The following is a 27,700-nucleotide window of genomic DNA, read 5'->3' as shown; positions in this document are numbered from 1 at the left end:
ATCAATGGGATTCAGGTTTTTCTTGTATTGGCACCAGTGATCATGGAGATGTAGTTTTTTGGTACAGCTATACCAGTGTTCATATAGTTGCATCACATTGTACTGTTCCACTGGCTCAAAGGGTGCATTAGAAATATCTTGCTAAGATGAGAATGTTCCTTTTGGCATTAGCTCAGGTTTATATTGGTCTTGCGAATTGTGATCCCCAGGCTTTGCCAGTTGCTTGTCAACAACAATGAGTTAAAACACACGGTAGGAAACACATTTGAATCTCCCTGTTGCCTGCAGTGTGCATGTTAGTTTACAGCCATAGGAGAAGACAGTATTGTCTATTAGCTGTGACTTGGAGTCCCCTGATCAAGTATTCATCAGTGATCAGCGCTTCTCCCACAGCGATGATTTCCATAAGTGATATGTGGATGCTGGAGATCTAGGGCTTTTGTATGAGGTTGCACAGTGTATTAGTGGTAAAAGCTTATAAAGTAGCTGCTACAGTATTTCATTTCTAACAGTTACTTTGTCATCTGTGATCTCATACTAGTAGTTCCTTAAAATTATTCTTTCTTCCAAGAAAATGCACCAGAGACTTTTTCTATTTGTATACAAACTCTAGATAGTTTTACAAGTTCTCTCTAGGCACTTGGCTAGAATAATCAAAACTTCTGATCGCTTGACTGTTGATTTGCATATGGAAGAACCTGTCCTTGCTCCTGAATGAGTGCCCCCCAATCCATTGTGTGTGTGGTGCTTAACTGTGGTGAGTTCACTTGGCCTCTTGAGTTGGTCCATCTGGCGAAAGGTGTGAGATTTTAAGGATAACTAATATTTCAAGCACTGGAGTATGTGAATAATTTAAAACATGAATGGTTTTTTTTGTTGTTGTTATGTAGTAGTGTAACTGCTGATGTAAGATATTCTTAAATCAAGCTGCTTTTTAAATACTACAACACTTTTTTTCATGTACTGGCAAGCATCACTGGCTTCAAGTGACAGTAGCTGGTCATAACCTTTCTAATAATTCTCACAAAATCATTTAATTATTACTTAAAAATACAAGACAGTCTGAATTTTTTTAAAAGCTAGAACACTTCCAAAAGTAAAGGAGAAAAAATATATTTGAGCCAGTCCCAGTAATGAGCATTTGTGCAAATGCTCATAAAACCTTCATCCTGCTGGTGAGTAGCAAACAGTCTGCTTAGTACCTAACAGCTGGGCTCTGTCAGGCCAAGGATTTAGCGCTTTGTCTCTGACAAAAAAAAAAAAAAATCCCACAACCAAAAACGGGTACAAGAACAGGCAATGTGATACTTTGGTATACTCTTCCAGTTATTGGCAGCCTTTGGTTTCGGAAACTTCTTGAGCCAGGAGTTGCATCTGGAATGTAATCGAATAGTCCTCTTTGAACCTCTCTTCCACCAATTTGTCTTAGTTGCTTTTTGAGTCCATGCTTTATACTTTTGGCCAACATCTGACGTAAATGAGTTTGTCTGACTGGGGGTGTATAGGAAAACCCCTTCTTTTAGTTTAATCTTCTGTTTAATAACTGTGCTGCTATACCACTTGTACTTGTGTAGCAAGGGGCAAGGAAAGAATAGTCTTTTGTCTACTCGCTTTCTGCAAGTGGTTTGTAGTTTTGCATATTTTGGGTATATCGTTACTTTATTTCAAAACTGTGGACTTCTAGATCCATATAGTGTTTTCTTCTGTGTGACCTATGGTCTTTCATGAGTTAGATCACACGTGACACACTTGTAATGCCTTTTTTTGTTCTACCCTATTTCCATTCAGGTTTTGTGCATGCTGGGGTTTTATACAGTGACTTGATTATGTTAAAAATTATTAGGAAAGGAATGGAACAGAGAACTTCCTATTTTTTCCTCCCTGACTGGTGCTTCCAGTATGCTGCTGTTTTGCCATCTTCTAATGCCTGACACTACTGTTATCTGTGGAATTTAATTCTTTTCCTCTTCACTTATTCTGGGTACTGCTTTGCTTGCAGCACAAAAGATTTAGATCTGTTGAAATAAATTTCTGAACAGTTCATATCAAAAGTTGTTGTCACAGGGTTTTTTTGTATATGCCAAATTTGAAAACGGAATGGTAATTGACAGTATTCAGTCTTCTGAATGAAAGAGTGAATTGACTTTTTTTTTTATGGTAGTAGAAAAGCTGTCATATCACTGTTGGGAAGGTTTCCTGTGAAATGAGCAGCACAATTGAAAGTCTGGTGTTAACTTCATAGTTAGTGCTTGGGAGGGACTGTTGTACCTGTAATAAGACTTGTTTGCTGGTTTTTTTTCTTATTGGTAGCAGTGGTGTCTGTATCCAAGTTCAGTTTTGATAAATGTGCTTTATTAAATATATTGAACTATTCCATTCATTCTATAATAAATGGAAATTCTAGGAATTTTAATTAAATTTAACCTTCTAAATGAAATATTTACTTCAGGGCTTCAACAGTATGTATAAACTTTCAAGCAGATTTAACTATACAGATAGATAAAAGTGACTGTGGCGTCTCACATGATGGTCTTTTTGGAGCAAAGAGGTATGGAAAGTGTTCTGAATGTCTTTCTGGAAAGAGAAGACCTTTCCTGTGGTAATTTGTTCTGCAGGTTAATCGGGCAAGGATTATCAAATGTTCGTTGTGGCTGCAAAAAATTGTGTAACCAGTAACTCTGAAATGCGAGAATAGCAAAACATGGGATCTAAATTTGGCAAGTTCTCTGCTTATCCTCATCTTTCTGACATCTGCTTGTAGCATTTATGGAACTGTTTGGCAGAGATGGAGAAATGTTAAGTTTAGATTCACTTTACTGGACATCTTGCTGAGTCACAAAAACTTTTAACTGCTAAGACTTGGGTGGAAGAAATGCTAGCTGTTTTGCTTTTACTCCTCATGTATATCGCAAATCTGGTGTATTCTACAGATTCTGATTTTGAGAGGTGCTGTTCCTGTGGGTCTGTTTAGGACAGCATTCTTGCTAACCCCTTTCTTATTTTTTGTGTTCTTCATTCAGTGTTTAAAATTGACCTTCTGTGTGTGTCTATAGACGTCTGTTCTGTCAGTGCTAGCACCACTGGTCTCTACATTGGAACCTGCCACTCAGTCCCAGATCAAGCTCTGTATGTGATTTGGTGGCAACCATTTCTGTTTCTTACACGGTCAGAGGAAGGTGCTGATGCTACAAGCTGCCCATGAGCCTGCGGTAGTTAATGCACTCACATAGGGTCTGTGAGGCCAGAGTTTGGTTCCCTGTCTTGCCCCAGGGAGATTCAAACTCTCATTTCCAAGGAGCAGCAGCCAGCATATAAGTGACTATTCTGGGACTGGAGCAGTCTCTGCACCCTTGATTGAAACTCTGTTCTGTGGGTTTCTCCGAACAATTGATGAAACTTTCCTTAAGAACTGTCTCTCGGGATCTTCCGTATCTTCACTGGCAGCAGGAAAAGGCAGAGCAACAATGTGGGGAAAGGCACCGAGGCTGAGGTCCCAGTGCCGCTGTCTCTGAACTGGAATTGTGTGATCTTATGGTCCTTCCTTTGAGATGCCCTGAAGGGACTGCGATAGCTGTGAGATGGGTAAGAGTTAAATCAGTCCGAAAGCTGTAAGGTAGAAAAGCCAAGCTGAGCAGCTGGGGGAGATGGTTGCAGGGAGCTGGAGCCCAAGCAGGTGAAAGGTCAGAGCTGGCCTCTGTGGGCTGGGAGCTCTGTCAGTCGGTGTGGGAAGATGGTGATCAACCTCTGACATACAGCACTGCTTAACCATTTCTGTTCATAAACACTTTGTCTCACTGAACAGAAACAAACCTGGTGCTAAATGCCTAGAAATAGCAGTGTCCCGCTGGTCTGGGTTACCACAATGCTTTGGAGAAATCTCCAAAGTTCTCATCTGGGGGTAGGGGGGAGCTGACACTGCCTTTGAATGGCGGCCAGGATGGTGTTTTGTGCAAGTGATGGGTTTGCAAAAGTGCCTGAGGTTGTGAGATGTCGTGCGGGCATCTGCAGTTCAGAGGCAGAACCTTGTAAGTGTTTTTTTTTCCTCCATGCTTACATTTGTTAACACTGTTCAAATAATGCAGATCTAAAGACTTCTGTTAATAAAGGGATAAACTCTGTAACTAGGAATTACAGTTGGCTTTTGGTCTATGTGACAGTTACTAAATAGTTATGTCTGGAATTAAAAGCAGCAGTTTGTACAGCTATATTTAATTCTAGTCTTGTCATGGTATTGTGGAGATATATTCTCTACTTTATAAAAAGAAAGTAACAATCACTAGAGAATCATAAATATTTACATTTTTGGAAACTGCACTTCAGGAACGCTGTTGCATAGTGACAACAGCAATGCTTCACTTTGAGTTCCTGTTCTGCGACACTCGCACGAAGTTGCCTCTCACTTCCCTCTCCAATCTTAATTTCCATTGAGAAAGTTACTGTTCTTGTGTGGTGCTGTTAAATGTCTGGAGAGGTGAAAGGTTCAAGTGTTAAGAAAACATATGTGCAGTCTTGATAGCTTAAAGTATGCAAAAAAAAAATTGGTGCAATAATGTTAAGGTTCATGTGAATAGCTATGGAAACAGAACTTCAATTTTTCTTTTTTTTATTAATTAGCTTAAACTGTAAAACTAAAAGATCAACACAATGAGAAGTAGTTTAATATGTCCCACAGATTTTACTTGTGAATTAGATGATACTTGAAGATACTAAGCCACCATTAACAGGTCTATCCATAATTATAATGGTACTTACTCTTGGGAAATAACTATTGGCCAGTTGAAATTATTTAATATAGGTATAGTTAGATTCAAGACTGAGGTTTCAGAGTTACTTAATCTCATGTGTTTGGCTTGTTGCCTGTGAAATTAAGTTTCCATAAAACCTGCAAAATGTGAAATTAAGCAGTGTCAGTAATCCTGAGTTAAATTTGAGAACTAGTTGACTTTCCTTCCAGATTTTTTTTCTAGATATTGAGTACCAAAACCTACTTGTCGTGACTTCTTAGCAAATGTGTGATTAGTTCAAAAAGTAAGCTGATGCTGATGGAAAACAGCACCTGCTTTACTGAGCTTAATAGCTTGAAATCTATGCAGTGCCTTCAGTCCTCTTGCCGCTGGGCTTTCCTGCTGGAGGTAACCATCTGAATGGAAACGTCTCAATGGAAGATGCTCATGTACAGCAAATTTTCAAGGAATCTATAAAGTTGGATAGCTGTGTTGTATAGCAGCCATGTATATTGTGTCAAAATCGTGCCTTACAGCAACATGTTTTTCGGATCTTACTGGTTGGTTATTGCTATCTTTTTTACCTAAACATTTAACTAATTGGTGGATGCATAGAGCACTGGAAGTTACGAAGTTTCCTCAATTCTGGATGCTCAATGTAATTTGCTTCACCAGAATATATTCTTTCAATAGTATTTTTTATTTTATTTTTTTAGGGTGGGGTTTTTTTTGGTTTTTTTTTTTAGTGCTCTTCTGATCTAATGCTTGAGAAAGCTAGTATGTTCTTTTTGGTATCTAAAACACAAAGGGAACAAAAAAGATGAAAGAATACGGGTTTCAGGCATGGTGTTACTTTTAAAACTACAACTATGAGGATCATACATTATTTCTCAGATACTTTTCGTACACATTTGATGTTTACTTTGATTATCTGTTGGTAGTAGTGCTTGTCACAACTAGCTGTTGCTGCAAGAATTTTTTTCCACCTGGAGAAATATATTATGGCTAAGCTGCTTACACAAGCAAGCTGTTTCTATCTTATTTCTGCTGGAGATGTTACAATAAACAATGTTTATGTTTCTTTCCTGTCTCAGCAGAATAGTATATATAAAAAAAACCAACCAAACCAACACCCCCCCCCCCCCCCCCAAAAAAAAAAGAAGCTTCAAGTACCTCTGAGTCCTTGTTCTTTTACCTTTTACATTTTAATCTTTTTATCACTGACTTTTTTTATCTGAATCATTCTTTAGGGCTGCAGGGTTCTGGTTGATGCACGGGACAAACTGGGGATCCCTTGGCAGTACACCGAGAATGAGAAACATGGGATGTTTTTGATGGCTTTTGAAAACAAAGCTGGAATGCCCATAGAGCCTGCCACCTTCCAGCTCTATGTACCAGCACTGGGTGCGCTGTGGAGGGATTCAGGAATCAAGGAAGCCTTCAGCCGTCGGAGCGAGTATCAGCTGGTGAGTACATCCATCTTCATGGTGGGAGGAAAAAAAGTTCCCTGCTGTATAAATCTCTCCTCAGTTGAAAGATTGCTTGCTGCGTGCAAGATTTAGCTATCATAGGAGCCGTTTGTTGTTAACGCTGTAAATCTGAGCACTTCAGCAGCAGAAACAAGTGGTAATTGGAGCCAAACTTGAAAAACTACATGGCAGTAAGAGGGAGTGGAAAAGTGCTCGACTGGATAAACTGGAAGAGCAAGAGGAACCAAAAAAGGCAGGAATTGGTTGAACTAAAAATATTTTAGCAGCTCAGTAGGTCTGTTCATAGTAGGTCACTGATGAAGGCACACTTAATTTGTAACTTTCCAGTCCTGCCAGCTTGCACTATATTGATACTGGCAAACTATTCCTGCATGCTGATCTTTTGAAGTGAATGCAACACCCATTCCGGCTGCTGCTATTTGACTGTTTCTTTTCATCCTGACATCTGCAAGTGAAACTTGGATAAGCAACTGAAAGATGACAGTGAGCGTAAAAATGTGCTATCTTCCTTGCTTTCTTGTTATTACATTTTCGTGCTCTTGTGCCAAAATAGCTGCACTTCTTGTATGGGATATGTTTCTAACAGCTGTTCATAATCCACTCCTTTTTCTTCCTGTGTACAAAATGGAGATGTTTTCTTTCTCTTTTTTCTTCTCTGTTCAGTGAAAGAAGGTACTGATCCATGCAATCTAGTACCATGGTTAGTAGTTCTTGTAAAATGACATGGGAAGATTTCCTAATTGTTCTAATAATATGTTAAAATCATAGAGATACATTTAATTATGCTTAAGTCTGCAGGTAGAAGTCTGTTTTGCGTGTTCTGCCCCCAAACTGCATTTAGCTTTTCTTAAAAAACAAAAACAAACTCAAAAAAAACCAGTTAAAATTCTTCATGCTTGGATATGTTACCAGTGTTTAATTGGAGGAGTTAGGTAGATGATATATCTATATATATCTGATATACGGCTTTGTATAGTCTCCCTTAGAACCTTACAGAGGAATGTAATACAGCTGAAGGAAAACTAGAGAAATTCAGTAGTGAAATTCGCGTTTGCTTCCTCATGCTGCTCCTCTGTGTGGGTTTCCCAGTGTCTAATACTAGTTAAACTCATGTTGCAGCCTGTAGATGCTCATCTGTCTCCACTGTTAAGATGCCTATTTGAGTCTTTTTGTTGCATATCTTTGAAATCTGTCTCTGAAGTATCTTGAGACTGGTAAATGACTAAAGAATAAATAAAATGGCTAGGTAAAACTGTCACAGGATGGTTGTATAAATCTCATTTCCTTAGGCTAAAAATGTAACAGTTTCTGTGTTAACAGCACTGAGGATTGGGGGGTGAGGAGGGTGATATGCAGGGGGGAGAGAAGACAGGTTAATTGTTCCATAATTCCTAGCATCTGTAGGCACAGACTAAGACTTCGCTGTTCTAAGCACTGTTCAAATGTGGAATAAAAAGATGGCTGAGGCCACAGGGAACTTGAATTTAACATGAGACAACTACTAAGAGAATCCAGTATAATAAGCAATAATTGCATCGACAGCCTGTTAAGAATTTTTTTTAGTTCTGGGAAATGCTATGATCAAGCATTGGTCTTGTTTCTAGGTGGAGATTCAGATTGGGATTACGTGGGAGGTTCATTCCTGTACTGGTTAGCAATGAAATTGCATCAAATGGGGAAAAAAGAAGTCCATCTTGAATAAATAGCATTCCAAGACTGGTAGACCTACCTCTGCATTCTCTGGCTCTGAGGATTAAACAGGAAATACCAAAAAATAAAAAAGCCCCACAAAAACCGAGCCCACAGGCACGCAAGTGATCCTTAATATGCTGTCATCTTCAGCATCATGGTGTATGTCTGTCATGCGTCTTTTTGGATGGCATTCATACAACCTGTTCAGATGTTACTGGGGCAACTGGAACTGCTGCAGTCACCAGAACTGTTAACAGTAGTGCAGCGATGCGGTGTGTTATAGAAGTACTGTGTAACTTGGTCCCAGTTCATCTGCATCTGTTGCACTAACAACTTGAAAATCCTGGGTGCTGTTATTTTACTGTGTAGGCTGCATTACCAGGAGTTTACGAAGTACCTCAATTACAAACAAAAAGCGTTTGCTGCATAGAAGTTTTTTTTAAATGTAGTAGATTGTTCTCAAGCATACAAATGCTACTTCTGGATTGATCACTAAAGAAATTATTAACACATTAACCTGAACAAGTTCAAGTTTCCATGCCTTGTTTCTAGGTTCAGCAGAAGTCTGATTCTCTGAGTACCTAGGGATTAGCAGCAGTATAATTCCTTGGTTGTTTTTTTTTTAAAAAAAAAAAAGTTAAAAACTGCAAAACTTGAAAGAAAGCAGGTAGTTTAAGGAGCTGCCTTATTTATAATTGCGTATGATATGTATAAACCCATACCTTCATTTAGTTTAAACCCTTGCTGGATATAGATTAATGTAAATAAATAGAAGCCAGATATAGCAGACTCTGAGAAAATAAATCTTTTCTGAACTGATTTTAACTAAGGCTAAAGAAAACCTCTGCATCAGCACTCCCTTTCTTACTAAGTAAGTCAGCTATTAAATGGAATATGCTTGGTTTGAATACAATTTATAATCATTATAATAGTTTTTAAATCATCGCCAAAACTTTGAAGCTTTACATTACTATGATCTTTCTGAATACTTCTCAACAGTGTTTGAAATAAATACAAGTGCTGAGCAAGGGGTTTTTTTGGTCACCCTAGTCTTACAGTCAACTGAACACCACCTCTTTTTTTATTATTGTTATTATTTTGGCTTCTAAGCTGTAAGATTATATTGGTCTGCTTTTGACCTCTGTATATTTCTCCAGGAAGTTGTGTGACTTTGTTTAAAAATAAAAAATGTTGGTTAACTAGAGCTGAAAATTGCAGTGTACAGGTGTCTTCCTATGGCCTGTAATGCTAAGCTTAATGATTGACTCAGCAGTAACAAACTTGCTGAAAGAAAATGGCTCTGACCATAACCCTATACAATCTGAAAGCTGCTTCTCGGGACCACGGAAGCTGCCTCTGGGCATTTGAGTGTTTTCTGCTTCATGTTCAGGGCCTAGAAGTGCTGGTTGTAAATCCCTGTCTGGGTCTTTGAGCATTTCAGAAGTGAGGGGGTGGATTCTACAATAGCAGGGTGCTTTTTTTCTTCACTGTCTTTCTTAAAGCAGACTAACCAATTTCACTTTCTTTTCACAAACATCAGCCTCTCTCTCTTCCCCTGCCCCAGCCTGTTCCCACCGACCCAAGTTCCTCTGTTACTTGTATGCAAGCCAAGTAGTTTGGGGACAAAAGCTTCATTGTATGTTGGTTACATTGTCACATCTCTGTCCTCAATTTTAACTACTAGAATAGGAATTCTTTTGTAATCAGTATGTGATTTTTCTCTCTTCTCCCTTGCCCTCATTATCCTACCCCATTTTTTGTCTTTATGTTAGAAAGGAATGCACTTACGTGTCTCAATGTCCTGTAACATTTGTTCTTTTGAGGTTGCCTGTGGTAGTTTGGGCAACTGGATGTTAATTCTTTGTTGCCAGCAGGTGGAGACAAATTCTATTTCGAATGGCTTCTTGGAGAAAGGACTCTCCAAGGGATTTCAAACATGATTTTGCTGAAAGGGTGGAAGCATCTTCAGTTTGAGCTTAATAACAAGGATTTGGGTATATTTGGTAATTCAGGTGCATGTATCTGCGAGCTTTTTTACATCTGTAAATGATGTTTCTTTTTATGTCACAAACCATGGAGACTAAGGCCAATGTAGGAATTGCTTTGGTCAGGTGCGTTCTGTTTTGTTGGGTGGTTTTGCCCTTCCCCCCCCCCCCCTCTTTCCTCCCAGGTCTGTAGTGGGAGAATGCACCTTCACTTTTGTTTTAATGTGTCCAGAACAATCAAACTGAAGTGAGGTTAGATAGTACTTTGACTTCTTGCAACTTGGTGTGCTTCATGTTGTTGTGGGTGAAGATGGGACAAACAGGGCTTGTCAGGCAAGAAGATTACACTTTTGTCATGGTCAGAAAAGATATGTATTGTACACTAGCTCTGTTACAGAGTTTAGGCTAACTGAGCAGATCTGAGAAGTCTGTCATCTGGCTTCACCAATTCGTAAATCAAAATTGATGTTGTTTTATCAGGTTTTTTAAACATGCACGATGTTTTTTAGTTTTGTTTTTAAATCACTATCCTGACTAATCTTAGACAAAGCAGTATCTTTATTTGAATGATTCTTACTGCTTCCCTTCAAAATACCAAGTCTTTCTAGCCTGTAACTATGTATTTCAAGAACTCCTGAACTTCTCCTATGGTACAAATCATATTCTCATCTCTTCAGGATTGATGAGGCTATTTACTGTGAATTCCAAAGCCTATTTGCAGTTAAGGCAACTGTGGGAAGTTACTCAAATGCAGCCAGAGTAGCTTCTGGCTTGTACTTACAGATACCCACCCTTCTTGATACAGAAAAGGGTATGGACATCCAAGGAGGCTGCAAAAGTCATCTGTTATAATGCAGTTATTCTTAATATGCAGAATATATTCATGATCCATCACTGGAGTATCAATTCAATTTTAATTATTATTGATGTTCACTACACTGTTGAAAGCATTTCTAATGTTTTAATAGTTCCTATTTTTTTTTTTAATATCAGCATTAATGGGAAGTAGTGGTTCCTGAGAGGGAAATAAGGGGCCTGCAAATATAGGCAAAAAATTACTACTGTGTCCATAGCTATTTTTAGATCTGTGCACAGGGAATTGTATGGAACACTTCCATTAATACTTCAAATACTAAGAGCCTCTGAAGCCTTGGATGTGGGAAGACTCTGGAAAATGTTTTAAAGACCCTTTCTTTTATATCGATTCCCCAAGTCTCTAGGTGTTTTGAAGTGTGGGAGTTTGGGGGATATTTGTAATAGGACACGAGTCACTTGCCTATGAATTAACTATGTGTTTCTTTTCCTCTAAGCGGACACTTGAAATAAATTGCAGCGGGTAAATTATGCCTGCCGTAACAGTGTTCTGGAAATGCTGCATGGTGAAGAGCCTGCTCCTTGCATTAGTATAGCTTGTTGCTACATTCTCTTTATGCAAGGAGCTGATGGCTTCAAAGCTGCATAGGCAGCTAGCTGTGTATTTTGGGCAGTATGGAGGTGAGGCACTAGTAATTTGCACCAATTCTTGATTCAGAGTGGACAAACTGTTGCTTAAATGTCTTTATTTTGGTATGGAAGTACTAAGTATGGCAGTAATGTACGATGATCAGGAGTCAGGCTATATATCAGCTGCTGTAGCATGTGGAGGTTATGTGGCAGGCTTTGTCTGCCTCTGGAAGTCAAATCTAGAAGAACTGAGAGGTCGGACAGCAGAGTACTGACTTGACATGAGAAGTAGGTGACTTCTGAAGTGGCATGTTAAATGAAAGCTACAAGAGTGGGCTCTGTTTTGTCAGAATTCTTCAGTGCATGTTTACTTAAGGATTCAAGAGATCCCTATTAAAAGTTTCCAACTGATTATTTTGTCTTTAAGATGCAAGGACAGAATAGAGTTAGCCTTAAAGGCATGTGTCTGTAAGCATTTTACTTTTCTTTCAGCATATAGGCTACAGCCCGAAATGCAGGAGTACTTGCACCTGGTACTGACGTCATGCACTTGCTAGTGCACTTCCTCTTGAGGAAATACTAAGTGTCAAATCGACTCCAGCTTATACAACTGGCCATAACACAAAAATGAGCTCTTCTTTTTGCAAACTACTGTTTGAATATGAGCTTACGCAAGGGACTATGAATGTTGCTTATTCTGTAAGGATGAGTTTGGGGTTTTTTGTTTCCCCCAGAGCTGTGAAACTTGCATATTTCATCAGTGAAATCTACTGGGACTTGACCAATGCTGTTGAGGTGTACAAGGGAAATAGCCACGTTGAGGTGTACAAGGGAAAGTGCCAGCAGGGGAAATCTTATTACCATTTAATGCACTAATTGAGGCTAGGTAGCAACTGTTTGCCAAGTTACTTTTGAGCTTTGCTTGGGTATTCCTAGTTTGCAGAACTCCTGTGAAACTAAATTACTGCTGGGGAAATCACGTGGATTTTTTTCTTTTCTAGATCTGGATGGGACATACCACTCTGACCCAGAGAATTTTTTAAAAACAATGGATTGACAGTAATACTACAAACCAGAAACACATGTTTGCTGTTGCTGAGTCTTCATATTTTTTAATTACACAGTGTTAGTGCTAAAGGTCAAGTACATCTGTATCTAACAATGTTAGATAATTATTTTCTTTGAAGCTAGTTTTGAAGCTGTGGATGGTAAATAGGCCTGTTTGAATTTAGCTATTACACTTAAAGAATGAGAGTGCTATTTGACCTGCCTGCCCTTACATTTGCCAGGTTGTTGTTATAAAAATAACTATTAGTGTGTTATAATATGATTTTGTTATGTTAGAATTCTGAAACAGTGGCTTAATCGGACATTAAATGTCTGATTAACTTAAAAGATCATTAACTTGCAGACTATCTGTGCAGCTTGAATAATATCCTGCTCTGGACTCGTATAGCAGGGTGAGTTATGGAGATGTTTCTTTTTTAGTTAAATACCTAAGCAAGGTTTTATGCCAGTATTGCAGTAATTAAGTGCCTGAGGTTAAGATTTAAATTCTTAGTTCTTCATCTCAAGACCTCAGAAGTCTTTGGTCAAGTTATGGAGTTTGCCTCATCTTTGTACAGAAAAAGTTAATTGCTTGTTTAAATATAATGCTGCAAAGCATTGTAGCTGGTCTGTAATAGGAAGGATTAGCAGTTGGAGTCCCTGGCTTCTAATCCTGTCTCTAAGACCAAATAGGAAAACTTTTTTCAGATCAAAGTGTCAAGTAAGAACTCTCAAAACAACAGTGACATTTTGTAAAAGGAGGTGAGACTCACTGAGTTAGGGTTTAGGTTTTATTAAAAATTGAAAGGTAACATAAAGTATTCTAAAAATATATGCCTAAATGAGATATGTTAATGGGCCTGCTGCCACAAGAAGAACTGCTTGAGTAGCATGGTGTTTGGCTGTACCAGTACTAGTGTGTCTTGATAGTCACTGAGATTCAAGTTCAAGACTAAGCTGGAGCAGGAGGCAGAGTTAAGGATGCCTTCACAACATATTGTCTGTCACCTACACTAAGGAATCCTGCACTTGATAATCTCAGTTTTGCTTTAAGTGCCACCGAGCAAGAGGTGAGAAAAACTTGGATTTAAGGTAGGTTGGATTCAAAGCCGTGTAGAGAATCGAAGGTCGTAAATCATTTTACACTGCACGTAATTTTGAATTCTAGCAAAATCCACTTGCATGATGTATTTTCTCAATGACAGAAGCCATTCTCTCAAGCAGAACCATCCGTAGAAAGTTGTGTGATGGGTAAAATGGTTATTAGCTGTTATTAAATACTTTCTGCTATTGGAAAGAAATAATGAAGACCAGAAAGGTCATGAATTATGACCTTTTCAAAACAGTGCAAAATGGAAAAGTGTTAGAATAGCAATTTATTACAGTACCTACCTGAAGTCTCAACCAAGCATTAAAGCTGTCTGTGCTAAATGCTTTGTGGAAAAATGAAAGGATTCCTGCCATGAATTGCTACTGGCCTTAGGTTATGACAGAATGTAACAGCTGGATGAAATGTAGCCTGCATGGAATTGGGAGGATAAGTTGGAAAGTAATGAGCAGATCATACATAATAAATAAGAGGATAACAAGAAATTGATATGCCTACCATATGGGAACTGAGACAGATGCAGAATAAAAAGAGCTGTGCTACTGGCTCTTCTGGTAGTCTGTGTAGCACTCTACAGTTTTTCCTTTTTTTATTTAAACATCAAAAACTCCAGGCAAATTTAAAGTCTGTAAAACATGAGGTACTATAATGTACCTTATTAACACCCTGCTGTCTATGGATATCAAAAGGTTGAAATTCAGGCTTTGTGTGGTCCTACTTTTTAACTTTAGGTTCTTGGAGGTAGATTAAAAAGCCTTGTATTTTTATGGCACTGTGTAAGGCTGCCTGTAGGAGCTTTTGCTTTTTGGCCCTTAGATGCCAATAAATCTTGACTGTATTTTTGGTGTGGTTAAGGTGAATGAGAGAAACAACTTCATAGATACAGCTCCCATGCTGAAAATTCATTACAAGAATTTGCATCTTGCCTAGTGATTTCCATTTTTTTGGTTGAAAGATTTCTTTCTACTCATGTGCATTTTATTAAGAACAAATATTTTTTTGTCTTCACCTCTTAGTAATTGAGCCCATTAGAGAACTGTCTGGGTGTCTCAACAGATCTATGGAATAAATACTGTAGTCATCTTTGCCTCTCTCTCTGTATGCCTGTGGTAGCGGTTATAGTTTGATGTTTTACCTTTCAGCAATAGCACTGAAACACAAAATCTAATGTTCTTAGACTGGAAAAGCCCTTTTGGCTCCCAACTCTCGAGAATAAATGCCACCCTGCTTCTGGAAAGAAGCTTTAATTTTATTATGCATAAAATAATTAGAAAAAATACGCAGTATGTCTGTCTTTGCAGAATTGTTGTTCTAAGCCCTAATTAGTGCTACTCTAAATCTTGCAGGACTGTATTGAATATAAGGATTTGTTCAGAGCAAGTACAGCTGTAATTAATCTTTGCATTCCCATCAAGAAATGCTGGCACATGCTGTGAGAAACAAGGAAGGAAACTTTCAGTTCAGGCTGTCTGAGCCAGTACCCAACTGCAGCTAAAACCACTGGAGTAATCTCTTTATCCCTTTCTAGTGTGCAGGGAAGTTCTGAGCAGAGACAGATCCTACCCAGTGAGCAGCCTTTAGCTTTTGATTTTACTGTTTAACTTCATGTTCAGAAAGTTTCTAATGGATTTCAATAATTCAAGAGACTTCAAAATTGCCAACTGTATCTCCATGGAGATTCCTGGTGATGAGAATGTATTCTAGAAATTGGAGCAAGTTAACTACATTTAAAGGTATTTTTGTATGACTAAGGGAGTCTAACAAAGAGTTCCTACTGAAATTCGGTGGAAGCAAGGGAGAGCTCATATATTAAGTAATATGCATAGGGTAAAACTGTGGTAGCATGAGGACAACTTGTATTCTAGTTGCAACAAAATACCTGCAGTATGCAGAAATGTATATGTTAATACTTATCTGACTTAAAAGAAGCAAAGAACGTTGTTTTTAGTGGAAGGGGTCCACTTCCCAGCCTCGTTTCAACCCTTCGGTCTCAAAGATACAGCTGAAATGGAGACTTTTTATGTTTGTGTTACCATCATAAGGCTTTTTGAAGGTTTTGGTGTATTAAAGCTATATGTGCTACTTCAGGATTAAACAAGGACTGGCTTAGCTGTGTAGAAGAAAAGAGGGCTCCAGCTACTTGCTCTGTGCTATATTAGCAGTTTTCTGACTCTGTGGCTGGGTTTAGGAAATTGGGGGCAGGGAGAGACTGGGGTGGGACACACCACACTGCAAAAGAAGAGGTGAATGGTTTTGTTAAGCCGATCTCCCTGACATGGCTCACTCTGTGCTCAGAAAAGCAGTGCTGACAATGCACTTCAGAAAGTTCCAGTTTTAAAAGTCAGCCTTCTGCACCTCTGTTTGTATGTTCTCTGTAGTAATTCAGTGTGCTTTCATATAGGTACCAGACCTTGTCCTCTCCACGTAGAATTAGAACAGTGAGCAAGGGTGATCTCGGTGTCCTTCAAAATTCTCTAAAATACTCCCTTGAGGAATAACAGTAAGAGGCTAAGGCTTGGATTTTTCAAAGGGGCCACTGAATTTAATAAGATAATGGGTAATGAATGCTTTCAAGCTTTCCTGAATATCCTAGTTTACAGTAAGCTATGTATGATCAAGAACAAGTAACAAGCACAGATGAACAAGTAGGCAAAACATTCAAAACTAGGTCTGTTTTTATGAGATCTTACTGGCCTATCTGCTGGATTTTTATACTTAAAGAGAACAGACGCTTGAAGTTGTTCTTAACTTGTCACACTGGCAGTGAATTGTGTTTAAGGAGCCTACGTTCTTTAGAGGACAGGACCTGGCAGAAAGCTGAAAAGAAAAATGCAGGTAGGATAGGTAATAGCTTGCCCAGTTGGCCAAGTTGTATTCTACTAGCCATCCAAATCTTGATCCTGTTGCAATGACTTCTGGAAAAGATTGTCATCATATTTAACCTACTTTTCTTCTGCTGTCTCCCTGACAAGCCTGCTGTGACTTAAAACTTTGAGTGTTTTGCTCAATGTGTTGTGCAAGCAGAGAGCTTAAATTGGGCTGTGGTTCTGTGATAGAGTAATCACGGTGAGCAATAGGAAATGGTGGTTTAAGGAGTTCTGCTTTGCATTATGGTCTTGCTTATGTTGGCACAACTATTTTTTGGGGAGCTCTGCTGTAAATTGCAAATTTCATCTGAGGCAGAGTGCAAACCTATGACTGATTGTAGGCACAGCCAAGGTAGTGACGTGCTTGTGGTGCTGGTGAAGGAACAAGCAGCTGGCAATGCAAGTGATCACTTAGTGCTTGCCAAGGAACGATGGCAGTGTCTTTATCTTGCTGATTTTTCATCCAAGCAATGGTTCCTTACCTCCATAAATCTTTCCTGATGCGAAAATTAGATTCCTGTACCTTGAGGATGCTGTTTAGTTTTTGAAATGATTGTGTTCCAAGTTATTAGAGTGACTGAAGCGTTTGCATACTGTTCAAAGTGAAGGCTCCATTTCACAGGTATTGAGTGTAGAGGAGGAGGAGGTGAGCAGAGGGAGGGAAGAAACACAGTATTTTACTTCTGAGTTTATGTGAAATGATAGCTGTGCAGCAGCGGAGGTTTTCATAGATAGGTGACTTAAGGATGCATCTGAACATGATACTGTTACAGAAAATCTCTGGAGGTTCCACACTGCCACAAACCAACCAGCTGGTAATGGAACACTAATGGAAAGAGCAGAGCTGTTAGGCTCTCTCCTCAAAGCAGACGGTAAGGTTAGCTCAGTACTCTAGTGTTCCTTTTCCTGAACCTCCCCTAGCTGGGAAGGCTTTATCTTACGAAGGCAGCAGGCAGCATGGTCTGCACCTTCTCATTAGTTTGCAGCTGTGCTTAAAGCAGCTCTGTGGAGTAAACCTGTTTTGCTCTATTATTGACTCTAGTATTTGGGGGAGGGGAGGAAAACTTCTTGGAAACATCATGCAAGATTTTCTGTTTGAGAAAGTGGAAAACATGTTTCTCCGAGAAGTAATTTACTGACACCTTTCAAATGTCTCCTCTGTATACAACACAGATTCCTGCAGTTCAGACTGTGGCAGACTTGTGCTTCACTTGGCTTTACTCCCGAACAAACTGTTGGTGTTTGTCCTTAGAAGGTCTGCTCTCCACCCCACCCCCAAAGCCTCTTAATTTGACTTGCTTTCCTTGATACTCACTTAATTCTACTTTGGAAAACTCAGTAAAATCTCAAACTGAAAAAATAGTGGGTTATTGATGGAACTCTTTCCCATTTAATTCCATCTCTGAATTATGCGTATTTAAGACTTTGATCCATCTAGTTTCAGTTTGGTCAGAGTACAGTACTGGATCAGTAGTGATGTTAGATGTGGCCAGGAGGCAGAAGAATGACCCTACTACGTACTGTTTTTCTGTTGTCTTTCTGCCAGTCCAGCACATGCATTCTAGGTTGCAAGGAGGTCAGATGGCTGTCCGCATGGCTGGACTGTTTCCCTCTCTGCAGCTCAGTAGGATGTGAGTGGGGCTTTAATAAGGAATATTTTTTTAATATTTTTTTTTTACAGGCTGGTCTGCTCCAGAGCTTGTAGAGGTTCATTAAACCCACTTCGGTTTCCACTGTGGCTTGATTAATTTACATGTGTAGATGAAGCCTTAAGAATAGAATCCAAGTCACTTATTTCAAATCACTTATTTCATCTTTAGATTTGTTTTCAGATGCTTATAGTGCTTAATTTATAAATTATAAAAGTTGCACATGAGGGTGATTAAAAATAAAACTTTCCATTTGATACAAGACTTCAGCATTACTTGTGGGCTTATTTTCCTCCATGGTAAGTCATTTCTAATAAGCCTGAGCTTTAAGATAATAGCTTTATAAAGATTGAGGACCATGTCAAAGGACTTGGCTGTAGGTGTATATGAAAATAGGATGGAGTTGCACATAAATACTGCTACTGTTCATGCAGTTACCAATCCCATCTCACCTTGTGAGTCTTCAATCGGGGATGTTTGATCCTTTAGCGAATCAATACCTGAACGAGCTTTAACTTTCAGCTTAGGTAAATCCATTACAATTTTGGTTTTGTAAGTGAAAGTAACGATGTGAGTTGTGTGATGGAATGGATTGAAATGAAAAATGCAGGAAAAGAATCTTGAATGTTTTGAAAGAGAACAAATTCTGCAAAGGAATAAAAAGAAGTGTAGGTTACTTGAAATCTTCACGCTAAAGTGTCAATAGCGCTAAGGTTTAAGTGCAAATTTGGAAGACCTTCCCCTTGTCATGCTTAAACAACCTTCAGTAGGGGTGAGAGTATTTGGAATAATTGATTTGTTGTGACTGGATGTGAATAAAAAAAAATTGTTTTGAGATAATGACTAAATCAGATCACAGAGAAAACTTGACTTGATTGTGAGTGGAAACTGAAGTTGATTTCAGATCACCAAAGGTTGTTTGAGGTTCATTGTCACTCATGTGCTGGACTCAGCATGTGGTGTTGCCACTGGCAGTGAAGCAGAAGAGATGAGGTCACTTCTTCGGTGAAACCCTCTCTCACAGACCCCAAGTGCAGCTGTACTCAACCAATGAAATAAATGCTTTTGGCATATGACATGAGACAGCTCGATCACTAGTGATCCAGCGGATTTACAGGTGCATGTAAAGGTCAGACTTTGTAGCAGGCAATACCAATCTCTGTGTAAGTGGGCAAACATGAGATGTGAGTGGCTTCTCAGTGCTGAGAGCAAGCTAGTATACATGATGAAATTCCACTGATTTGAGAATGTAAAAGCTGACAGAAATGGTGCACTTCATAGTTCAAAGTTGGTCAGTCTCTTAGAATTAATAAAGCCCAAGCTGTTATTAAAAAAGGAGTGAGTTTTTTCTAGGGCAAGTGTGTTTTGAAAATCAGACTGGAAACTGGCTTGAGTCACTCAGACTTGCAAGCCTTGTGTTCTGTGTAGTGAGCCTGCTGAGTACTGAGGTAATGGGCATGGTGAAAATCTTCAGACTAATGTAAGCAAGGTTGAATTTTATTCTTTTTCTGCTCCCTACTACCCATACACTTGGTTTTATAGGAATCAAACTGTTAGTTGCACTCGTGTGCTATTTAAGACTTAACTGGCTTTTCACCTTAGTGTGATTTCCACCTAAAACCTAGCTTTCAAATACCGAGCAGCTTTCTGAATCTTGCAAGACCATCATTATAGTCTGCTCACGTCTAGAAATTTCTTGGTTGTGTAGATAGACAAAATGAGAAATACTTTTTTGAAAGAATTTTTTAAATAAGTGTGGGGGATAAATGATACTTTCCAATTCTTACAGTCACCTTTTAGCAGCATACATAGAGAAATTTAAGTAAGACGTGTCAGAGCTGATGTCTCCACACAAAGTGGAGTGTTAGGACGCTGCACCAAAGCATTTGTTGCAGAAGTGGAGTAGGAAGCATGGTTCTGTGAGATACTCAAGGTTATGCCTATTGTAAATGCATTGAAGTTACTTAGCTTTCCAGCTGGCCACCTGCCATGGAAAAGTCCGAGCTCAACATTCTCTCATGTCTGGTGTTAGCTGTTTTTTCAGCCCACAGGATCTAAGACACTTGTTTCCCATCCCTTGATCTGATAAGATTTGAAAGGGAAACTCACTGGTAAACTTGTGATTCAGTCTTGATCAGATAGTCAGCACTGCTGACTAGATTGATTCATAAAGTAAAGTTTGTTTGGTTTGGGTTTTTTTGTCAATGTCTATTCTAGTTCTGCAGATGTCTTCTGTAAACAAAGCAAGTTTCAGGTTTGCATACTGAGCTGCTGAAAACAAAGCATGGGACTAGGGTCACATAATAAAGTGATTGTGCACTGGTCCTGGTGACTTGTAAAGACATCCAGTTGCTTCTAAATTCTGATGTGTTAGTTCGAAGTGCCCATTTTTTCATGGCAGCTGCCCACTGAGAATAAATGGGATAATTTGTTAGCAATTGGCCAGAATCTTGGATCCATCCTTCCATTTACAGCTTGGAACTTTCTTTTAACAGTGGCAAGACTGCTGCTTTCAGTTGCCTTCTCTTGTGCTGCGTTTTAGCTGACTGTGCTTGGAATGAGAAGTTGAGCTGGCACGCGTTCTTTCGACTTCACAGAGAACCTCCGGTATTTGAGATGAAAGGGTTCTGGCAGCAATTTTAGACAATGTATTTGCTTAGACAGTTGGCAGGGAAACAGGAAGGAATCCTTTCGTGGGATGCTTATGACTAGGTCTGTCGTCGACTCGTGTCAGGATGGGTGTGTGAGCTGGGCACACTGCTGATGTTGGATACAGTAATCAGACTTTTTTTATTGATTCTTCCACATGAATTGAGTATATATCTCCTTGCATCTACCTGAATCTTGCTAGCTGCTAGTCAGTGAGGGCTAGGAAATGCTAAATCACTGTAGCTAATGTGGAAGTCTATCTGGTTAAGGATTTTTATTAATTTTTTTAAGCAAAAGCTATAATTTAACCCTTTTGTATTGCACTGTGCATCTTTGTTTTGTTTGTGGCCAGTACTGTTTTCTCTGCTGTTTGCACTTGCTTTTCTTCCAGTTACTGCAAATCTGTGAAGCAAGAATAGCAGTGATGAAGACAGAGTAAGTAGGAGTAAAATCAAAACAGCAGAAATTCTTGTTAATGTTTCTTGAAGCTTACAGTGTGGGATGAGCCTGCCTTAGTCTATGAACAGAAAATTCCTTTCCTCCTTGAGGCACTGTTGCTAGTGTACATATTTGAGACAAATGGACCGACTTGTTAACATAGCATCAAGTCATTTCTCATCTACATCCTGTTGATGTAGAAACACCTAGAATTTCAGGGAAAAAATGTAACTTTTCTTTTTCCTTGCAACTTTCCTTTTTTTTTTTTTTTTTTTCCTTTCTTTGGGAATGTGTTGCTATATTTAATTGCTGGGAAAAGCTATCACATGTAGGCGTTGCCCTTCACCACAAGAACTCTACTCCTGTTAGGAGAGTTTCTTAGCTGTAAGGCTAGTATTTCATTCTGTCACGGGGATCCACAAATTTTATCACTGATGTGGGAGCTCAGATTAGCCTAGACCTTTTAGGAAAAATTAAATAAATATTTATCACTTATATTTTTATCTGTGTGCTGTAAAGCATACAGTTTGGCTGGTGTGTCATGTAGGATGAGTTTATAGAAAGCCATCCTGACTTGGATAAACAGGTTTTTGCATTGCCTGTTTATACTGAGCTTAGAAATAATGAATTTTTGTAATATTTTTGAACTTTAACATCTGATACCTACTCTGTGTGACTGGGCAGTAGAAAGAAGAGGTAGTTTTTAGAAGAAGCTTAGAACTAAATGATACTTTTTTGTAGTTGGTATGTTTGTAGGGTACAGATAGCAGCAACTTGGATAAGCACTGGAGTTGCTGGATGGGAGCCAGTAGCTCAGTCTGTTGTTAAGGAGGAAGTTAAATAACACTAGAGAGATTTGATAGTTAGAATTCTGTATGGCTTAAACACAGAGAAGTGGTTAGTCTCTGCCTTGAAGCTGGTGACTGAATGAAAAATGTTTGTCTTGAGTCAATAAATTTTAGTGCCCAGACAGGATGTGGAATATCTGTAGAACAGAATTATGGTGTAGAACGGGCATCAGCATTTCGGGACAATTTAGGTTACTTCAGCATCCTTCTGAGTGAATTCCTAACCAGCACAGACTTGCTTATCTCCTTGTGAAATAATACTTCATTCATGAGCTGTCACAAAGAAGAGAACACGCTTTTGGCTGTAGTAAATCCATGTCCTGTTACCAGTGAGGCTGAATAGAAGTGCAGATTTGGAAGTAATCTGTTAGAAGAGCCTGCAGGCTTGGAGAGGTGGTGTTTGTTTATGGTTGCCTCTCATGAGAATTTTAACCCTGGGACTTCAGAGTTTGTAAAGGACTGCTATTCTCCTTGGACAAAAACCAGGGTGAGGGACACAGAGCTGGGTCGGCATGCTCACTTCCAAAGGATGCATGTGTTATGGTGACAGGATGTTAACCTGCTTGTTGTATCCAGTAGGTCTCACTAAGGAAAGCATTTCCTCTTTGCTGGTGAGGTTTTGGGTTCTAATCTCATTTTTAATCTCAACACCCAAAAACTTGCCTGATCTAATGTCTCCAACATTCTCAAATGCTAGTCTCCTGGATATTTTATCCTATTTCTGTGCTTGTAACCTTGCTTTTCCCTTGGGCCTCTGGTTTGAATATCTTGCTTTTATGAAACATCTGAAATGGTAACATTCAAACCTCTTACAGTCAACAGGTGATTGACATCCCAGGAAACTTGAAAGAAATGAGATCTCAGTAGTTGTCTGAAAAACAATGATTTCACTTGCAAGTTAGCGTTAGTGTTGCATTCTGTCATTATGTTATCTCTGGCAGTCCTAATGGACTGGTACCTTATATAAAGGCCTGCTTTGGATAAAATTGGGTATGAATGCTTAGAGTCCATCCCACTCATGTATCTGAGATCTCAGAGGGTAAAGGCTGGGAAATTCCCACATTTCTTTCATGGGGTCTCCTGGATTTTCTCTGAGTTTCTTAGCCCTGGTGCTGAATGTTGTAGAAGTCCTGAATGGAAAGTAGGATACAAACACTGCTGTTCATCTGTTCACGTCACTGTTGCTTTCACCTTGCAGATTCAGCTGCAGTTTGTGGTAGGTAGTTACAGCATCCGTTCCTCCACATGTTTTGCTGTATTTGTGGGAATCTTGTTAGATTTGTTACATGCTTCCTTAAAGTATAACATTTCCTTCCTGTGTGGTTTAATTCATCATCTGAAACAAGCCAAGACTGATAGGTCTACCTTAAATTGTGCACTCTAAATTTAGCAGCTAGAGACAGAATGATCAGGAAGGGCTGAATTAATGTTATGTCAAAAAGGCCTTGGGACAAGGAAAGGAAAAAAGCCAATTTGGAACAGAGGGTCCCCTTTCAAGTCTTTTAGTTCAGAGCAGAATTTAGAGGAACTGCTTTTCAGAAGGAAAAGTTTGAAATGAGCCTGTCTTTGAGGGAGCTGCACAATAGGATGTTTCACTGTCATTTATGATTTGACCAACTGTCACTTTGAATAACTGTCTGAGGGTTAAAGTGACAAGTTGATAAATTCTAGCCTTGCGGAACATTTCTTATTACTGAGTTTCTGTGGATATTTTAAAGCAATCTACATACAATCTGTTGTGCATTATTTTCATGAAATGAATATTGCTTGGGAACTCTGCCCGAGTGTTTTCTGCTTGCTTTTTGCAACAAGGCTATCAATGGCAAAGGAAGTGATGCCAAATTTGTTACAATATTCCTGTGTGGAGATTTCTTATGTGCTATGAACCTAGCCTGAAGGGACAGAGACATTAAATTCAATTAGCTATTTTTATGGTGACTTATTTGGAGCTAATGTTAAGATGACATTCATATAGTACAAAATATATAGAATAAAAACTTCTTAATTTTGTGGGTTTTGCCCCTTGAGAATGCTGTGTTCAAAATAATCTGTCATGTAAAAGAAGAGTTTTAGAGCACTATTTTGGGAAGCAAGAGTATATGTTCACATGTTACTTTTCCTTCCTTTCTCTTCCACTAGTGAGTTTTTAAGCAAATTGTGCTGTTTTCTCTGTCTTCACCAAACTTTATACTGCAGATAAGGCAGTTTAAAAAAAAATTCTAAAAAAATAATCTAGCAGTGTTGCTGCATTGTGGAACTTGTGGGCTCATTTTAGACCTTCTGCTTGTGTTTCTTGATTCTCCCAGTTCCCAGATGTGCAGTGACTCATCCTAATGAACAATGGGAACAGCATCTCTTATTCCTTCACTTGGTCCCAGTTGGCAAAACTGTTACTCAGGATATGTATTGCAGAGGGAGGAGAGATTAGCAGTGAGAGAATGAGTCATCCAACCATTTGTGGTAACTCTGGTGTGATGAACAAGAAGTTAAGGAAGACTAATGGTCTATACTATGTTCTGGTGTACTAAAAAGGAGTAGCTGAATTGTGTAAAATTCATAACTCGGAGGTCACTCTTCACTCCCCCACCACTGTCCTGGAAAACATGGGCATGGATGGAAGACAGCATTTCGACATCTTGATTTATTAGCATGGAGGGTGGAAAAAAAAATGATGGTCATCTCAGGCTTTGTTGATACAACTTTCAAATGTGAAATATACTAATAGACTGTTAGTTAAAAATAAAAAAAATGTCAGTACAGACATGCTTCACTGACATACTTTTGCTGTGACTGTGACAGAGTGGAGCTTTGTATCCAAGTACTGTGATGGTTGGAATGAAACAATGTCCTTCAGATCTTAAGAATATTATTTATTAATCTTGTTAAAATATTTTTTTAAATGGAAATAGTGTACTAACAGGGAAATAGAAGATTTGAGTCTATTTAAATCTGAAAATACAGAAGCTCAACAATCTTCTGTGTATATAGTTGATCTGAGGAAGTTTCTTGAGCTACCACAGTTTTTCTTGACACACCAGTCTGTAAAAGATTGACACATCTGACCTGGACCTTTTTTATTTAAGTGAACACACCATGATGTGATTATCTTTAGATATTTAAATATAGTATAAATAACTTTGGCTTTCATTTCTATTTTGCTGCTTGCAAGCATAGTTCAAAATAGATTGCAATGTACAAAATAAGTGGTTTAATTTTTTTTTCACTAGAACTATTAAAATAGTGCCATTGAAGTTGTCAGTCTGCATGAAGATATTTTTGGTATCTGATGAATCAATTGCAAATACTTGCTGCCACTTCCATAGGAAGTCTTGCTAGTGAAGCAGAAATAACTGGCTAAAATCTGGAAAAGGAGAGCATGTGAAGTACTAAGCCAGCTTCTGAATATAGTTGAATGCTAAATGACATTGGAGAAACGTTAAGAACTTGCTTTAAAATGCCACAGCACTTCATTTATGGCCAGTGTCTTCAAGAGAAAAAATAGTTCAGCATGAGAGGGGCAAGCTAATACTTTTTGATAATAATTCGCCTTCAATAGAAAACCTACCTTGATGGACAATTAATAAACTCTTTGCATGCGTGTATTTTTATATGCATACATATATATATACACACACAAATATGTATATTTGTTTGTATGTGTGTATAATACCCAAAGCATGAGCTAGCTTTGCATAAATAATTATTTATCAATGGAATTCAAAATTGCAGTCAAGTGCAGCTTGATATAAAGCTAAATAAATTTGACTTCTAGATCTAATTAATATTGCTATTTATCTACCCTGGATGACAAGGAAAAAATCAAAAGATGAAGTAGTGTTCAGTTAATACAATTGTTCTGATTAAAAATACTAATACAAAACAGTCCTAACACCTGGAGTTTCCATATTTTCCTTATTTAAATACATTACAAGTTATTCATCAGGTCAGTTGGTGCTGTCTGCAGCTGTTCTGTGCTGCCTGCTCTATGAACTGAAATACCCTACAAGTCTCCCAGAAGCAACCAAGTTTTCTATGAATCGGAGTAAGTTGTAGAGCAAGGTTACTTGAAGTCTTTTGGAACAGGAACTGAATCCGCACTTCACTTCCATGGGTCATAACACAGGATCAGGGAATGATTGGTAAAGTAGGGGAGGTTGAGCACGTGGTGTGGGTTTGGGTTGGTTTATGGGTTTGGGGATTTTCTTGGGTTTGGGGTTTTTTTTTTTCTCCTCCCTTCAGTTTTGTGTGCTTTAATGATTTGAGCTTTTCTTAACTTCAGACTCTGTGGAGCTTGTTGGGGATTTGTTGTTTTGACTGGAAACAGATATTCTGACTTAAGTACTGGATGTCTTTGAATTCTGTGCTAGAGGAGAATATTCAGACATCTTCAGATCTGTCAGACCATGCATATGGTGTTCACACCTGTTCCAGCAACCTGACTTGATTACCCAGCTATCCAAGTGTTTTGCAATTGCTGCTTAAAATTTCCCGGAATTATTTGGCACAATTGCAGTGTTCTGAAGAGCTGTATAAGAAACTAGAGAAGTCTAGTCTCCCTAAATCACTCCAGAAATGAATGTATATTTTTTTAATTAATCGGGTTATTTTCTAACCTTCTTATAAATGCACAAAATGTTAAACTAATTGATGCGTGGGGCAGGAAACGGGAGGTAGAAGCTGTAAATCAGGTAAACCCACTGTGTGTTCCAGCAGTTTACATCTGTACAGCTGTTTCCTGCTCTCAGCGTGGGAGGGTGTATGGACAAGGCAAGGACACGTAAAGCAGCTGGTTAGAAAATAGGAACAAGTTGTATCAGAGACAGCCAGTTTGCAGCATCATTGTACATCTAAAGGCATTGTGTAGGACAAAACACAATAGGTGGCGAATGGTTTTTTGTAGCTTCAGGAACCTTTTCTTTTTGTGTTCTTCCATCTCCTAAATATGACTAATGCTGTACAGGAAGACCTTTTGTCTTATTCATGTGGTCTGCGATATCTCTTCTGATCCAACAGAGTGCCAAAAAATACAGGAAATTACTTTCACCTTATGAAAATTCATGATTGTAAGGAAGTTCTTAGAGCAATTGTTCTTTGGATACCTCCCCCCCACCCCCCAAAAGCAATTTTTTCTGCTAGCAATCCACTGTAAATCTTCTGCAGTACATGGTTGGTTTTTGCAAATTGTTCTTTCTCCTTTAAGAAAAGACACTTCCAGTTTAAAATGTTAAGGAATAATAAACTACAGCTCCTTTTTGTCTATACCTTATGCTGAAAGTATGTACTTGTACAGTACACTGAATCCTCAGACCTCCAGTCTGATTTTTCAAAGTGAACTGTTGTGTTGCCATCTGTTCAGTTGCACTGGAGGAGAATAATTCTATTCTGCTGTCTCAAGCCTATGGTGTAGAGGAGAACATATGGTTTAAGAATTTATATTGCTGTTGAAATCTGAGATGGTATTTTGGGAGTGTTCTCATTCTGAATTAGTGACTTGGTGAAGGTACCTACTGTCAGCTTGGTCATTACTGACACAGCCCTGATCTGTGATGTATGTAATGTCTTTTGATGCCTAATATTATTAAAAGACAGCAAGATTTACCATTTTACCGTTCTTATGACATGGATACAACTGCAAAACACATGTCCTAAACAACAAGGAACACTTTCTTACTGAACAGATCATCTTAATCTGAAGAAAGGGAAGTGTTTGAAGGAGAATGGACTTCTGCCAAAGATAGTTTTACTCCAGAAGTAAAGTTT

The 27,700-nt window shown here is 38.7% G+C and overlaps 1 protein-coding gene across 1 annotated transcript in view; it reads left to right on the top strand.

Moving 5' to 3' along the window:
• Nucleotides 1-27,700, top strand: part of GNA12 (G protein subunit alpha 12) — a 44,371-nt gene that overhangs the window by 7,311 nt on the left and 9,360 nt on the right. The window contains exon 2 of the mRNA XM_055803639.1: nt 5,975-6,190. Within this exon, the coding sequence (XP_055659614.1) occupies nt 5,975-6,190 (216 nt within the window). The remainder of the gene's footprint in view (nt 1-5,974; nt 6,191-27,700) is intronic.

The sequence above is a fragment of the Falco peregrinus genome, chromosome 5 (assembly GCF_023634155.1).
Source record: "Falco peregrinus isolate bFalPer1 chromosome 5, bFalPer1.pri, whole genome shotgun sequence".
Taxonomy (NCBI): Eukaryota; Metazoa; Chordata; class Aves; order Falconiformes; family Falconidae; genus Falco; species Falco peregrinus.
This window is presented reverse-complemented; position numbering and strand designations above follow the sequence as displayed.